We start from the raw sequence: 14,574 nt of genomic DNA, 5'->3' as shown, positions 1-14,574 counted from the left end.
TAGGCAGATCACATTAATCACTTCATATTGGCTCTCCTCTCCATAACCAACCTCAGTGGGAGGTCCAAAAGTAATGGGAACACAGAAAAAGAAACAACAATGCAAATAATCATATTGAAATCTATAAGCTCAGAAGGTGTTATCTATAAGAATGTCACTAAAAACAAACAAAGGAAATAACTACAGAAATGAATCTGACAATAATATAAAAATAGGAAAATGGATCTTGAGCCTCCCATCCGACTCTCCAGTTATGCTTAGGAGAGAAAAGAGTTGCTTGCCAAGAGGAAAAGACTGATCAGCAAAGATCTGAAGCTTAAATACTATAGACATGAGGCCATAGTTGAATTCTCATCCCATGCGGCCCAAGTGCAAAGCGCATTGACAAATGTTCATGACTGGTATCCAAAACATGTTATGTATGGAAGAAATGAATAATAGTATGGGGTTTAAAAAGGAAGGGGAAAAAGAAGAAGGAGAGAAAAAAGTTAATTCCAAGAGAAAAGGGGTTTTATGGAATGTTAATATAAAGTCTGGGACTCCAATCTTCTGAAAGTCAGATAATTAACCCATAGTTTAAAAAAATAAAGAAAGAGAGAGAGAGAGGAGAAAAAGGAATTCTATAAAATACTAATATGAAATCTAGGGCTCTTGATCTTCTAGAAACCAGATAATTGACCCATGATTAAAAAAAGAAATCAAAGAAAGTAAATAAAAGTAAAAAAAGAGAAAAAGAGAGAAAAACATTGCCCTTTGGTATGGAGATTTCCCTCTTCTTAAATTCTTGATAGCAGCTGTTAAATTAACCAGGAATACAGAAGTCAAATCTTCATATTGAAAATAACTAATTACACGCACAAGACAGTAATATAACAGTAATTATAACCATAAACTGAATGTATACCGATATAAACTAATTTCCCTAGTCTTTATAAACTTCTGCAAATAATAAAAGGGAATCCAGTGCAGAAGAAAGATAAAAAATCTACTTTCAGTAATATCTATTCAACCTCATAATTTCAACTAAAAAGTTCAACTATATGCCCTTAAACACAGATCTCCCTATCACCAATATCTCAGATTTGCTATTGCATAAGAGGGAATGAAACTGACTATATTCACATTGAATAAGCTAAACAATAATAATAACTAAAATAACAGATGGGGCATATGTGCCTGTTGTTGTGTATCAATTGATATAGCCTAGGTATATGCAATTTGTAAAAAAGTCAGGAAATTAAATTTGAAGAGGGGGAAAACTTGCACTTGAGGAACTTGAGAAAAAAAGATATTAAGGGTAATGAATTTACAAAGGAGGGCAAAGGAAAGAAAACCCTGTTACTCATTTCCAGAAAATAAAATCAGATCAAATTGGATAGTATTAAAAATCTTTGGAATACCACCAAGGGGTTAACAAGAGAGCTTTGACAAACATTTCCAATAGATATCAAAGCTCTGCAGGGAGACTAAACAATGCCGGGACTAGACAAAGAGAAACTTGCACTTGAGAAAATGTGTTATTGGGTTACATGTAATGAACATTAGCTCCCCCACCCCCACCACACCCTTGGGAAGCCGAAAAAAGTCTTCGTTCTTCTATGTGTAATTATTCCAATTTCCAGATGTTAAGTTTTGGGGCTGGCTTCTAAGTAAGATTAACAATGCTGAATGACGTTTGCACTCCATCAGTAATGTGTTCATCCAATAAGCAGAGAGACAAAATAGTCCAGAAAATGCCGAACCATCCCAAATTATGTCTTCTCCCTCATTTTCCATCATCATCGTTTGTAATAATTACAAGGACTTAGATTTAAGAACCCCTTTCCAAAAAATACTTCTATTGCCAAATTTCAAAGTAGTACTGTATTTAAACCATCCTCTCCATCCTCATTTCAGCTGAGGGAAGAAGCAAAAAATAAGCAAAGAGCTTAATTACCAGTCAAAAAAAGTTTTATCAGTGCCGGGAGTCAACTGCTGTAAAAAAAGTAATTAATCACTTGAGCATCCAACGTTTTCCAAGGCCACTTGCAGGAGTTCTTCAAAATGCAAATAAGAGCTAATTAAAGTTCACTGACATTCATGTAAAGTTTCTTTTCCTCTTCAGCCAGCACTTTGCTAATGCTATTTACCTCTGGCAGAGTCAGTGGGAGGCTCAGAAAATAATGGAGACAGGAAAATAGAGAAAAGCAAAGAGAAAAACGGAATAGATGCCAAAAGTTTTGCAAGCACAGAAACCATGGTAATCAAAGTCGTTTTCTCTCCAAGCCAATCTTCTCCATTCCTCTTCTCCGTTGCAGATGCCATACATTGCTGCTGAAAAGTTCAGGAGGGATTCTCAGAATATATGAAATCCATAATCATCCTCAGCGAATGGTACGAGTGGATTAGCGATCAGGATAAAATAAGTAATTGCTGGAGCCTCAAACGTTTTAAAATTCTTCATAGTAAAACTGAAAGCTGATAACATTGGAGTGCTGAGCTCTCTAACGAAGTCCATAGAAAGATTCAAAAATAGAAGATAGCAGAAAGTAAGCAAAAATTAACGATAAAAAAACCATAGATCTAACAAACTCGCAGCCGTAGTCATCTCAGAGATTTATTAAAGGAAAGTAGATAGGAATATATATCGCAAGGTCATCCTTAACGAGGCTGGTGGAAACCTCTCCCGTTCAGCCTGATGCTTGAAGCAGAAAGGTCTCTCCGGGGGGGGGGGGGGTCGTCCAGAGTCCTCCAGACTTTCTCAAGCCTGGAATCTCTCCAGACTCCCCTCCTATCACGGGGGGAGGCCAAGCTCTGCATGCATTCCAATAATGAAGATAATTAGACCAAACAGGAGTAAAAACTCCCGAGAGATTGGTCGGGGGCTTCCTTCCAGGACGCCATATTTGCTCATCCGAGGCTCTGAATTTTATTTCTGTTGTGTCAGTTCTTGCCAACTTTTTCTTCACTCTTTATACTCTTCCTCGTGGCCGTTTGATCCCCCCCCCCCGTTGGCTTGCAACATCACGGATGATATTATGATGATGATGATCATTTATCTCTCTCCTTCTTCCCTCTGTTCTTACTAATATTTTCAGTTGTCTTACAGCTATATCCTAGATATCAGATCATTAGCTCTACTGCAGTGTATAGAAAACAGAGGCTCACATATTGCTCAGAGAACATAGGCAGGTCAGTACTGCCCATGCTCCTGTGTGTGTCTAAAAAACTGCCCACGCTGTTGTGAAACAGGGCTGTTCTGCTGCAACTTAATATTGTGCTTCGCTACCTTCTTTGGAAATAGAGTACACTCAACATCAGCTCCTCAAAGCTCTATACCACCCTTCATTTACTGGCAGCATTTTAGTGAACTCTTTATCAACTTTGACAAATTGAATATGGTCACTACTCAATTAATCCATTTAATAATTGGTACAGTCTGGGACTCCACACATATTCAAGCTCACTTTCTTTAGGACTGACTTGCGTCTGTTGTCCACATAATTGATGGATTCCTGTGAGTCCCATGCAGACTGCCCACCAACAATTATTGGATCTGATGGTAGATACTATATACTGTATGTTGTTCATGCTATGGAGAGCCTCAGGTGCCAACCACCTCCTTCCTCCCAGCCACATTAAATGGTATACCAATTAATTCTGTAACCAGTCACAGCACAGCCCCAGGAATATATACCCCAGCAAGAGAACACGGTTCACATAACAGGATGCAAGGCATGGATTTTACATCATGCAGCTGCCATGACTATAGCAATATGAGCACAGAAATGAGAACTTGACAATGAGGAACTTTAGTGAAAGCACAGTTTGCACAAAGTTTAAAAAAAAAAACACTTGTGGGGGGCGTTTGAGGTGCAGAAAACCGAAAACCAAACATGGCTGATCCAGCTCGAATCCAGTCTGGACTTGAACCAATCCGGTCAATCTGGTTTTGCGCACACACTTACTATGAAGTGAGTGCATGCTAACTTGGTTAGTGGGGAACTTGGCTGAAGCATGAGAAGTGAAAAAGCAGTACCTAGGTGGTGGCACCCTTTCTCAGTTACTGATTGATTACTTTTATTGTATTGCAGCTGCTACCAATTATGCATCATTTCTCCCATGTTTCTGTTGTCTTCCACAGGCAACCAAGAATCCATCCTACACACACAAGGACAATAGTATTTCAGTGTATTTCAGCCACACAGACCACAAGCAAGGTCTACAGCAGCAGTGGCGACCAGTAGGAAATTAACTGTTCCTATGTAGGGTTGCCATTTTTCTATTCTCATAGGGTTTTGTTCTGAGAATCAGCAACATGTTTTTGCTCTTACATAGGAACATAGGAAGCTGCCATATATTGAGTCAGACCATAAGTCTCTCTCGCTCAGTATTGTCTACACAGACTAGCAGCAGCTTCTCCAAGGTTGCAGGCAGAAATCACTCTCAGCCCTATCCTGGAGATGCCAGGGAAAGAACTTGGAACCTAGATGCTCTTCTTGAAGAGCCCTTCTGGAGCGTGGGGAATACTCTGGAATTCAAAAACTCTTGTGCAACTGCACTCACACAGGGGGATAGGGGGAATTCCACAAGGGCTCCCATCACAGCCCTAGAAGCGTGAATGTCAGTCACTGTTTTTAGTAAAAGGTATGTGTGCTTCAGCTGTGTCTCTGTACTCATGATAGCTTGACTTTTATTAGAGAATGTTTAGCATATGGTTTACAAAAGCAACAGTGAATAGAATTTCCCGATAAAACACGGCTGTGTACTAACAAATGTGTGGTTGCAATGGTAGAAAGAATATAGCACTGTACGCGAGTTCCTACGGGTTTGGGTAGAGTCCAGTTAAAAGAGTTCAGTGAGAGGAATGTCCAAAAGGTCCAAGGGAGGGACAGATCCCAGCCTCACCTTGCGTGTGGCCGGCAGGGCCCTGCCAGTCGTCTTCTGCCAATTGCAGCCTCTGGGCGTGGGTCCTTGATGGTGGAGGGTCTTCTCCAGGTCCAGGGGGTCCTCCAGGGGTGTTGTCAGCAGGAGTTCCTGGCGTGGTCAGCCGCTGTGCTGGCATGGTTCGTTTAGCATGCAGATATGTTATAGATCACGTTCCCAAGGCGGGAGGTTACATACATATATACATACATACATACATACATACATACATACATACATACATACATGCAGGTCAAGACAGCCACAAGAAAATTAGTGTCCACCTGAGTTAGTCATGAGCTGAAAGGCATCGCCAATGTATGTAAGTCCTCCTTCGATTCCACGTGTATGTGAATCTGGACAGAGTCCAGGGTAGAGTCCAAGTCAGGAGAGCAGGGGAACTCAGTCTCAACTTGTGGGTGGGGGGTGGCATATCGTCCGGGGTGTCCTCTGGGGGTTTCCAGGTGGTCTGGCATCCTCCTGCAGGGAAAAAAGAAACCTCACTGGAATAGTACAGGCCCCATTTTCTACCCACCAGTACTTTTGTCAATATAAAAATTCATGAATAGGTTTCTTCCACTGACATTTCACCATTCCTCCTCAGTCCTGTTATTGTGTGCACTGTGTTTAGTTCTCTGTTTTCCAGCTGAGAGTGCCAGAAAGGGGGGAGGGTCAATTAAGGTCTGCAGAGGATGCAATTTTTATGATGTAAACTTATCATAAGCTGCTAATTCTGAGAGACTGAAAGCTCTTCCAAAACCCGCACACAGTTGGATAGCCATTAGATTGAATGGATGTGATTTGTAATAACACAGGTTGTATTCAAAGCAGAAACTGAAAGCCCCTTTATTTGCTGCTCATTGCAAACAAGGTGATCATGATCACGAAGGTTATGTTCAGTGCATGTGCAGTGTACAGTGTATGCATTCAAACACTATGTTCAATGCACATACAGTATTATTTTAATTATTTTACATTTTATATCCCACTCTTCTTCCAAGGAGCCCAGAGCAGTGTACTACATACTTGAGTTTCTTCTCACAACAACCCTGTGAAGTAGGTTAGGCTGAGAGAGAAGTGACTGGCCCAGAGTCATCCAGCTAGTATCATGGCTGAATGGGGATTTGAACTCGGGTCTCCCCGGTCCTAGTCCAGCACTCTAACCACTAGTCTGCATTTGGAGGGGCCTATACCCAGGTTCAATTTAAAATGAACTCATGTACAGCATAATGTCTGCATAGGGCTTCAGTGTCAGAACATGACATCAGTCAAATATGTTTTCATCCCTGGTTCTGTGAAAGGCTGGGCTTCTTCATGCTTTTTAGATACACCTGATGCACCCCTGACCCTTGAGTTCTACAGTGAACCATTCTCAGTCTGTCTTGCCTCTCCCTGCTACCCTGTCACTTGCTGTGCAAATGGATTTGAAAGTGGGATGGGTGTGACTTATGCAGTGTGTCCAATTGGGTGTTTTGTCTTGCTAGAGGACTCTTCCTCTAGAAAATACTTTATGGTAACTTTTTCTTCATGTTAAGTTTTGTACTGAAACAGTAAATCTACAGGAGGCTACTAGACAGAGAAGCACCTGAGTAGGTTCAGGAAGACTGTGTTGTATGCAGTTTGCGGCTACTTTTCTGAGTTTCTGTGTGACATGTGCTGGCTTTCATTGATTGATTTACCCCCTGCTGCCCCAGCTACATTTCTCTAGAGAGGAATGGTGGATGTGCAATTGAGTAGAATATGTTATGGGACCTTAGAAAGAAAATCCAGATTTCACAGTTCCAGGGAATAGTTGAGATAACATAATTAAAGGCAGGAGCTCCACTGACATTAGACAATATGCTGCTGTACAGTGACCTTTTCTTGTGGAAGGGAGGTTCTGAGTCAGCTTACAAAAGGGTAAAACACCACGACCCACAAAAGTAAATCCACAGGGTGTGTGGGAAAATTAGCCCAGGCTTTATCAAATAAAGACCCTTGTTGCAAACGGACCTTTTCTTACAAGGTATCCAAAACTTCTTCAGCTTCCTCATTTTCAAGCTGTGGAGAAGATGAAGAACAGAGACTCAGTAGCTGAACTGAGCACAGCTGACCCCTGAATAGCTGTCATGCATAAAAGACCTCAGACTGTGAATTCTTCCCCATCTCCACTAAATGTGCCATGTTCACTGAAGGGGGTCTTTTCTTGGCTCTCTACCCCTCCAGGTGTAATTCGAGCAGGACCCTTCAGTGTTGTTGTAGCTGGCCTGTTCAGCACCAAGATTTGCTCTGAAGTGATGCAGCCTTTCAGCTAAGTTTTGGCTGAAAGGCACTAACAGCATTTCTAAGCAAGCTTGAGATTACACCCTGGACTGCCTGTAAAATGGGCAGACGGCTGCTGCGGTGGCTTCAGTTCCCCTCTCCACACTGTAAAACAGCTTGAGAAACCCTGGGCTTCCAATGTGGTGTTTCCCAGAGGGAGCAAGACAGCAGCTGTTCCACTGATACTTGTGCTTAAAATGAGATGCCTCTTTGAGGAAATGGGCCAGAGCATTCAGCGTGCAATCTCTTACTGGAATCGAGCTATGTGTGACCACACTAGCTGTCTCCATTCCCCCGTCTTCCTGTGGATTTTGTTAAATGTTCTATAAAATCTGTTCAATGCGCTATTCAGTACCCACACAACCCAGCTTTTACAGCTGAGGTTGTAGATCACTTTTCCTTGTCTTCTAGGAGAGTGAGGCATCCAGGCTCTGGATATTAGCAAAGCCTTGGTTTTCCAGTTCAAATGGAACCAGAGAGGGCAGGTGGGGAAGGAATAGGCTTAACATTCAGTTGATTGCCTCAAGGCTGTAGTATAAAGTAAGGATAGAGAAAAAGGACTAAGGATAAGGGGAGGTGGGGTTCTGGGGGAACAGGCCAGGTAGAGTAGGGACAAAAAGGCAGCTGAGATGAAACAATTTTTTTCCTATAAAGTTTTTCATTGTTGTTCCATGGTGGTTTTTGCATTACGGATCCTGAACAGTGAGTATTCATGCACCTTGTTTTTGGCATTTTTGTGCGGCAAAGCGCCATTCGTTTTCCGGGTCACATGTTGTAGTAACAGACCTATGTTGGTGCTGTTACTTTGGAATCATTGGGTGTCCCCTCCCTTGATAACTTTGGTTTTGTCTATGATGATAAACAGTACTCTGTGTATGCATGTCTGTTCATGTGATTAGGCCTATAATTGCCCTCCTCATACTCACCTTATTTTCATATGCTTTCTCTCCCTCTCCCCTCCCACCTCTTTCCAGTCTGGTTGGTGCTGTAATGGTGCCTTCCCAGCTTTCCTGGTGTATTTTGTGAAACTCCAGACTTATTGCCAGCACACTGAATGAATGGACAGGCAGGCTGCATTTCCATGAGACATTGTTCTCACTGAGCCAATTGTGTTGTGTTGCTGAGCCCTATTACCCCATGAATAGGCTGATTATGGGTGCATTTTAAAAAATTTATTCACTTATTTATTGCAATCTGCTCCTTAAAGGAACCCTGTATGAGGAAAAAATGAGGTCTGCATTTCAGTCCGTGATCTCTCACTATTTTCATTCTACTTCCTGACTGGTTCAAAAGTTCTTGCCTTATCTAAGAACAACATGGCAAGAACCAGTGGCTGACAGGTTGCCAGACCATGTGACAGACAGAGAGGGACAGCCCTAGGGTTTTTGGCACCATAGGTGAAGAATGATCCCCCCCCCACAATTCAGTTAAAATTATATTCTGTAATGTACAGAGCATAATTTAACTGAATTGGGGGGTCTTGGCACCAAGGTCCTACATGGCGATGCGTGTTTATTGAGGTAGGTTGTGGTGAGGGAGGAGAGTATACTTTTTTAAAACCCATAAGACCACCATTGCTGGCTTACCCCCTCAAATGGCCACTATGTATCACACATCATTACGTGATCAGTGGGTATGGTGCAGATTTTTTAAAAGTATAATCTCCTTCCTTACTGCCACCCCCACCCTAGCTGCCATTCAGAGGGCAGGTGGGGAGTGGCCTACCCTGCACCCACAGAGAATTGGCACCCTAATTGACCACCTAAGTCCACCTAGTGGATAGGCCACTATCCCTAGTGGATGGGATAGTGACAGATCACGAACTGAAATGCAGACCTTATGCTGGCATTTCTAACCTGCCAGGGTTGTTGTGCACATGAAAACCAGCCAAGTGGTGGTGTTCAAGAGTGCAGTGATGCAACTACCTAAAACCACAACTGCTTCAAAACTTTCATTGTTTCTATCATGTTGGCCACAGTTTTGCTCCAGTGATAAGTCTTGACCCTTTATTGTGTCTTTTAACAAATACCAGAAGTGATAGTTTCTAATAGCAAATGTATAGAAAGGCAATACTAAGTGGCAAATTATAATTCCCAACAGATGCCAATTCAAAACACCTTTAAACTGGCTATTAATAAAATGATGGGATAGCCCATGTTAAAGAAACATGGAGCTATCAACAAAAATGGCATTTGTGCCCTTAGAACCCCTCGGTAGTGTATGTAGTACAACTCACCCCTTGTCCTATCACACTGCATGCTTGCACCTCCTTTGAACTTTGCTTCTTTAAACTGTGCTGTTAGTTTTGATAGGAGAAGAGATTCTGCCCCTCTGCATTGCCATGGTCTCACCCTTCCTTTTTTGTTAATGGTTAGGGTATTGATGATTATGATGATTTACTATACCCATTAAATGTTACTGATGGGTGGTGTTTAGGGGAAGGGCTTCAACCTTCTTTCAATTGCCTTGTCCGCAGGATCCAGATTGCTGCCAGTGTCCTCAGAAATCTGTCCTGGTTGCTGCTGCATTCTGTACTTGAAACATGAGTATCCACTGGATCTTCCTGAGCCCTGAGGTTACATGGAATGAAAAAGTGATGGAATTTGTTCAGCTGTTGCACCTACCAGTATAGTTGTTCAGTGATTAGAGAAGAATTAAACTGACATCTCTCCTCTCCCATGAATTAACTCGCTACAGGCTCCTGTGTGTGGGGGGGCGGGGCGGGGGGAAACAGGCAGATGGCAAGCAGGATCTTAGATGGTGAAAAACAGAAAGAAAGAAGGGTGGAGGAAGTCCACATAATGTATGTGGAATTGGTCTGACGCAGTGCTATGTGGTTTTGAGCACCTTTCCTCCCTTTCTTCCCCTCTTCTGCTTTTCCTTTCAACTGTATACCTTCCATTGTTCTACTGATGAAAAATTCTATGTGATGTACTCTTTTGTTGACCAAAAGAGAGCTGTTTGGAGAGGTTCTACCAACAGGTCACTATTATCAAAAAACGGTTATGAGAACATGGAACATAATCAATCTAGAATGTAGAAAATACCTGCTAACCTAATGTTAGAACAGAAGCTTCCTTACAGAAATTATGGGGGCCAAACAAACTAGGATTCAGTGGGGGGCATGCCTCCATATAGTTTTCCAGAGCATATAGATGCATTGACTGATTACTGGAAATGTGGAATTTTTTTGATGTGGCAGTGTTAGGTTCCGGTTCAGTACATGTCTGAAGTAACAGAGAGGAGTAAAGTTCTACAAGTCTGGAACTCTTGGTTTTGCAACCATTGCCTCTTTTTAGGTTGGTAGCTCATAATGGGAAGGGCAGTTCTTGACAGGGGCTCTCTTACAGAGATGTTTGTGTACACACAGTGGCTGACACAATGGGCAGCCTCAGTTGACATTAGGGACTCTCTGATGCTGTTACACAACTTGAAAGGCCGATGGTGTCGCATAGCCCAATGGTGTCATTGGGGCTGCATTTCAACTTGCACAACAGTCCCTGTGGTTGTGAATGTCGGATGAGGGCTGCTTGCCACATTGGCCAGCAACTCCAATAGTTTACGTTCAGTCAGAGCATTAGTAAAACTGGTAGCTCTTGTCACATAAACCAGGCTTGTAAGCCTGTACACTAAGTTTAGTCTGATTTTTAAAAACTGCTACTGTAATTAATAGATGGTATAAGGACGTCTGGTCGACTTACTGGGGTGAATCCAGTATATTTATACTGAGCCCCCCACAATGGTTTGTCAAGGGTATTTCTGTAGCACATCAATCTAATGCCCGGCACTTACCAGATCTAACTTCTGTCCCACAATTCTAACTAGTGTTCTTTTGTTTCTGCTTAATTTATAAGTGGTGCTATTACTCACTGATCTACTAGGCAGGGATTGCTATCATTAGGCAGCTGATAAGGACCCAAGGACCTTAGAAGGGCCCACTGCTGATCTGTGAGACAATCTTTGTGTCCATTCAGGTGGGAATGGGCCAATGGGGATCAGTTTGCTGAGGTTGCCCTGAAATCTGAAACCAGCCCTGATACTGGGTAGTCTTTTGCTATAGCTGATGTTAGTGTATTATCTGGCTCAATGGAGTAGATTATTTATATAGCTGCTTTACCCTATTATGATCTCTCATGTTGTTATTCTGTGGGTCCTCATTACCACCACCTCCATCTTTTGCTGTCTTTGATTCAAGGATAGCAGATTCTCCATATTCCTCATGTCTGAGTTTCCAGGGAGTTTCCAGTTTTGATTGTTGGGACATTCTCTGGTCTTCCACATGACTTATTTAGGGCACAACACTTATTCACATGTATTCAGGGCACACTGCTTGTTCAGATAGCCTTTGTGCTTCTAGAAGAATATGCTCCTAAATAACTGCACCTCACTCCCAAATAAGAACAGCCCTGCTGGATCAGGCCCAAGTACTATCTAGTCCAGCATCCTGTTTCCCACAGTGGCCCACCAGATTTCTCTAGGAAGCCCGCAGGCAAGAGGTGAGGGTATGCCCTCTCTCTTGCTGTTACTCCCCTGCATCTGGTATTTAGAGTGATCTTGCCTCCGAGGCTGGAGGTGGCCTATATCCCTCAGACTAGTAGCCATTGATAGACTTGTCCTCCACGAATGCATAGCATTTTAGCTTTAGAGGCTGAGCTTGGGTTCAGCTTTCTGTGGTAGGTCTAGGTTACCCAATAATGCTGTTTCTCCCATTCAGATCATAACATCTGCCTTGTGCAACAATGCAGGCAGGCAGGCAGACAGACCGACCCTATCCTTATGGCTCCTAGTCTGCTTCAGCCCTCTCAGGCCATGACGCAGAGGGCATGGCCCTCCTGGCTTGCTTTCTGCTTGTGGTGGGTGGCCGACAAGGAGAGATGGATGCTCAGGCTCAGAACTCAGTGTCCTTCGTGCCAGAGCAAAGCGTAAACAATCCAGGGGCATGAGTCAGCAGCACCCTGTTTTGTTTGCAGCTTGGATGGGCCAGACAGTCGTGTCTGCAGCTAATGCTGCCTCTGGCAGATTTACAGTACAGAGAGAGCCTGAAAGACATTTGACCCCTCCTGGGAGAACAGCACCGAGGCCTTGAGCTGGCTGCTTGCAGCATCATTGGACACTAAAGCCAGGTATGTGGAATGAGGAGGAGGATATAGGCCATGGGTATGTAGAAGAGAAGGGGGTAACTAATAGTAATGACTGCAAGGATCTGTGAACACTGAAGGGAGAATAAAGAGAAATTCTGTTCTGATGCGGGATGCATAGTGGGAGTGGGTGAGTACTGAGCTTTTGGCACCATTGACTGGTGATAATGGAATGGAATGCTAGGGAATGCAGTGGTATGGAGTGATCAGCTCCATAGCATATATGCTCTGCTCTGCTAGAAGTGTTTGTGCGATAGGATCACCACACTCTGGAACATCCATCCTAGAAGAAAATGCACTAAAGTCTGTCTTTGCATGCGTTTAGGAAGAATCCTTAACAAGAGGTTTTGCAGGAGGGTCACTACATTTAGCTGAGAGCATTTTGTCTTTACTTGGTTGATATATATAGTCTTTACTTGGTTGATATATTACATTGTTAGGAAGGGATTTACTCTATTTGGTATTATGTTTTTAGCATATTATGTGTGTGGTATGTATTTTAATTGATATACTTTTAAAAAGAATTTTGATTAAAGAAATGAAGAAGTTGTAGTTTTTCTGGTGTTTTTTAAAGAGTACTTGTCCATATTGCTGCCTTCTCGGCACATCTTCCCTGAAGACTTCCTGAAGGCTTTCATCGCTATCCAAGGCCGCAGAGTACCCAGAGGCTGGCAATTCCTTTTAGGCATAGACTTCCTTGCATTCAACTCTGGGAACATCCGGACTGTTCTGATTAAGGGGATCAGGGGTGCTGTTTCAGTAGTTCCAGTCATTCAGGGATCTTCAGCCTGTGCTAGCCCACTTGGTTGCTGTTAGGAACTAATGTGGACTGTGTAATTGGAACTGTTGACTTCTTGCCGGAAGTAGCAAAAGAGACGTACCTTGATGCAGAACATACCCTTTGCTTTCCATTATATACTTCAATACCAACCTGAGAGCTCTGGAAGTTGTCATTTGAACATATATTTTTACAGTTAGAGTAATAATAATGCTAAGAATTTGTATAGTACTTCTTGAGTACTACAAAACACTTTGCTTGTGTTATCTTGTAGTCCTTATAACATCCCTGTAAGGTAAGTAAATAGTATTCTGCCCATACTGCAGATGGACTGCTGAGAGAGCATGGCTTGCCTAAGGCCACCTAGTGAGTTTGTGGCAGCAGCAAGATTCAAAGTGAGGAAGTCCTGATTTGCAGCTCAGTCTCTTAGCCATTACATTACACTGGCTTCTGAGTACGCTCTTCCTTATTTGCTTTGGCATCTTATGGATAGCTTTTATGTTGTTTCTTTTCTCTTTTAGAAGGAATGAACTGCATGAACAAGAACCATGGTTGTGCCCACATTTGCCGGGAAACTCCAAAGGGGGGCATTGCCTGTGAATGCCGACCTGGCTTTGAGCTCACCAAGAACCAGCGAGACTGCAAGTGTAAGTGCCTGCCTGAAGACCCTGTTGTGAGCCCATAGGGCATTAATATCTGATGATATTAAAAGATTAATATCCTTTTAGTTGATTTGTGCAGTTTCCAGGAAATATCAAGACTCACAAATACTGTTTTGTAAATGTATGGCTAACAAGTTGTTTCACCAAAACTGTGGTTATGGTTTTTTTTAATTATTTAAAAATAAATTATAATTTGCAGTTGTACCCAGATGCCCATACATATCTCAGTATTTTTGATGCTGTATCCCAATGAAACAGGGTATCTGAATAGGTATGCAGGAACACTGGTGCAAATTCACCACTTAAAAAAACAATCAAGGCCATCAAGACTTCTCTACATATAACTCATACAGCACACTTTTTAAAGCAGGTATAAGCTTTCATGCAAGAAAACCAGAAAGTGGACAGTTCACAGGATTTCGTACAGAATACATCCCTCCCCGCTATACAGTGTATCGGATCACATGAAATACTATTAGTCTGGATGCACCTTCATTTAAGCGGGTTAATTGTTGCATTTTTGCTGCCTGCTTGAGGATTGTTGTGGCTTTTTGCAAATGTGATTAATTTCTGTCAGAAATTATATTAAAGCTCCCCAGGCAGTTTTTAGAATCCAAGTCTAAAATATGTTACATACTCATTTTGCTTAATTACTTTTTACATGTTTAGGGTAAATTAGATCACATTTGTGGAGTGCTCATGAGGTGGGTGGCTCTGTTGGTTTCCTTACACTTGGGCCCCTTTATTGGGTTAAAATGTGATCTATTACCACTGGTGGTTGGAAGCTTGA

At 42.4% G+C, this 14,574-nt stretch overlaps 1 protein-coding gene across 5 annotated transcripts in view; it reads left to right on the top strand.

Annotated features, from left to right (window-relative positions):
* The window catches only part of SCUBE3 (signal peptide, CUB domain and EGF like domain containing 3), a 192,694-nt gene that overhangs the window by 82,041 nt on the left and 96,079 nt on the right, over positions 1 to 14,574 (top strand). For 3 of the 5 annotated variants that reach the window (XM_053249552.1, XM_053249550.1, XM_053249548.1), the window contains exon 5: positions 13,644 to 13,769. In XM_053249552.1, coding sequence (XP_053105527.1) covers positions 13,644 to 13,769 — 126 coding nt within the window. The remainder of the gene's footprint in view (positions 1 to 13,643; positions 13,770 to 14,574) is intronic. The other 2 variants (XM_053249551.1, XM_053249549.1) reach the window with 1 other exon arrangement.

This window comes from Hemicordylus capensis, chromosome 4 (assembly GCF_027244095.1).
Source record: "Hemicordylus capensis ecotype Gifberg chromosome 4, rHemCap1.1.pri, whole genome shotgun sequence".
Lineage (NCBI taxonomy): Eukaryota > Metazoa > Chordata > Lepidosauria > Squamata > Cordylidae > Hemicordylus > Hemicordylus capensis.
Note: the sequence above shows the minus strand (reverse complement) of the source record. Positions and strands in the feature narration are given on the sequence as shown.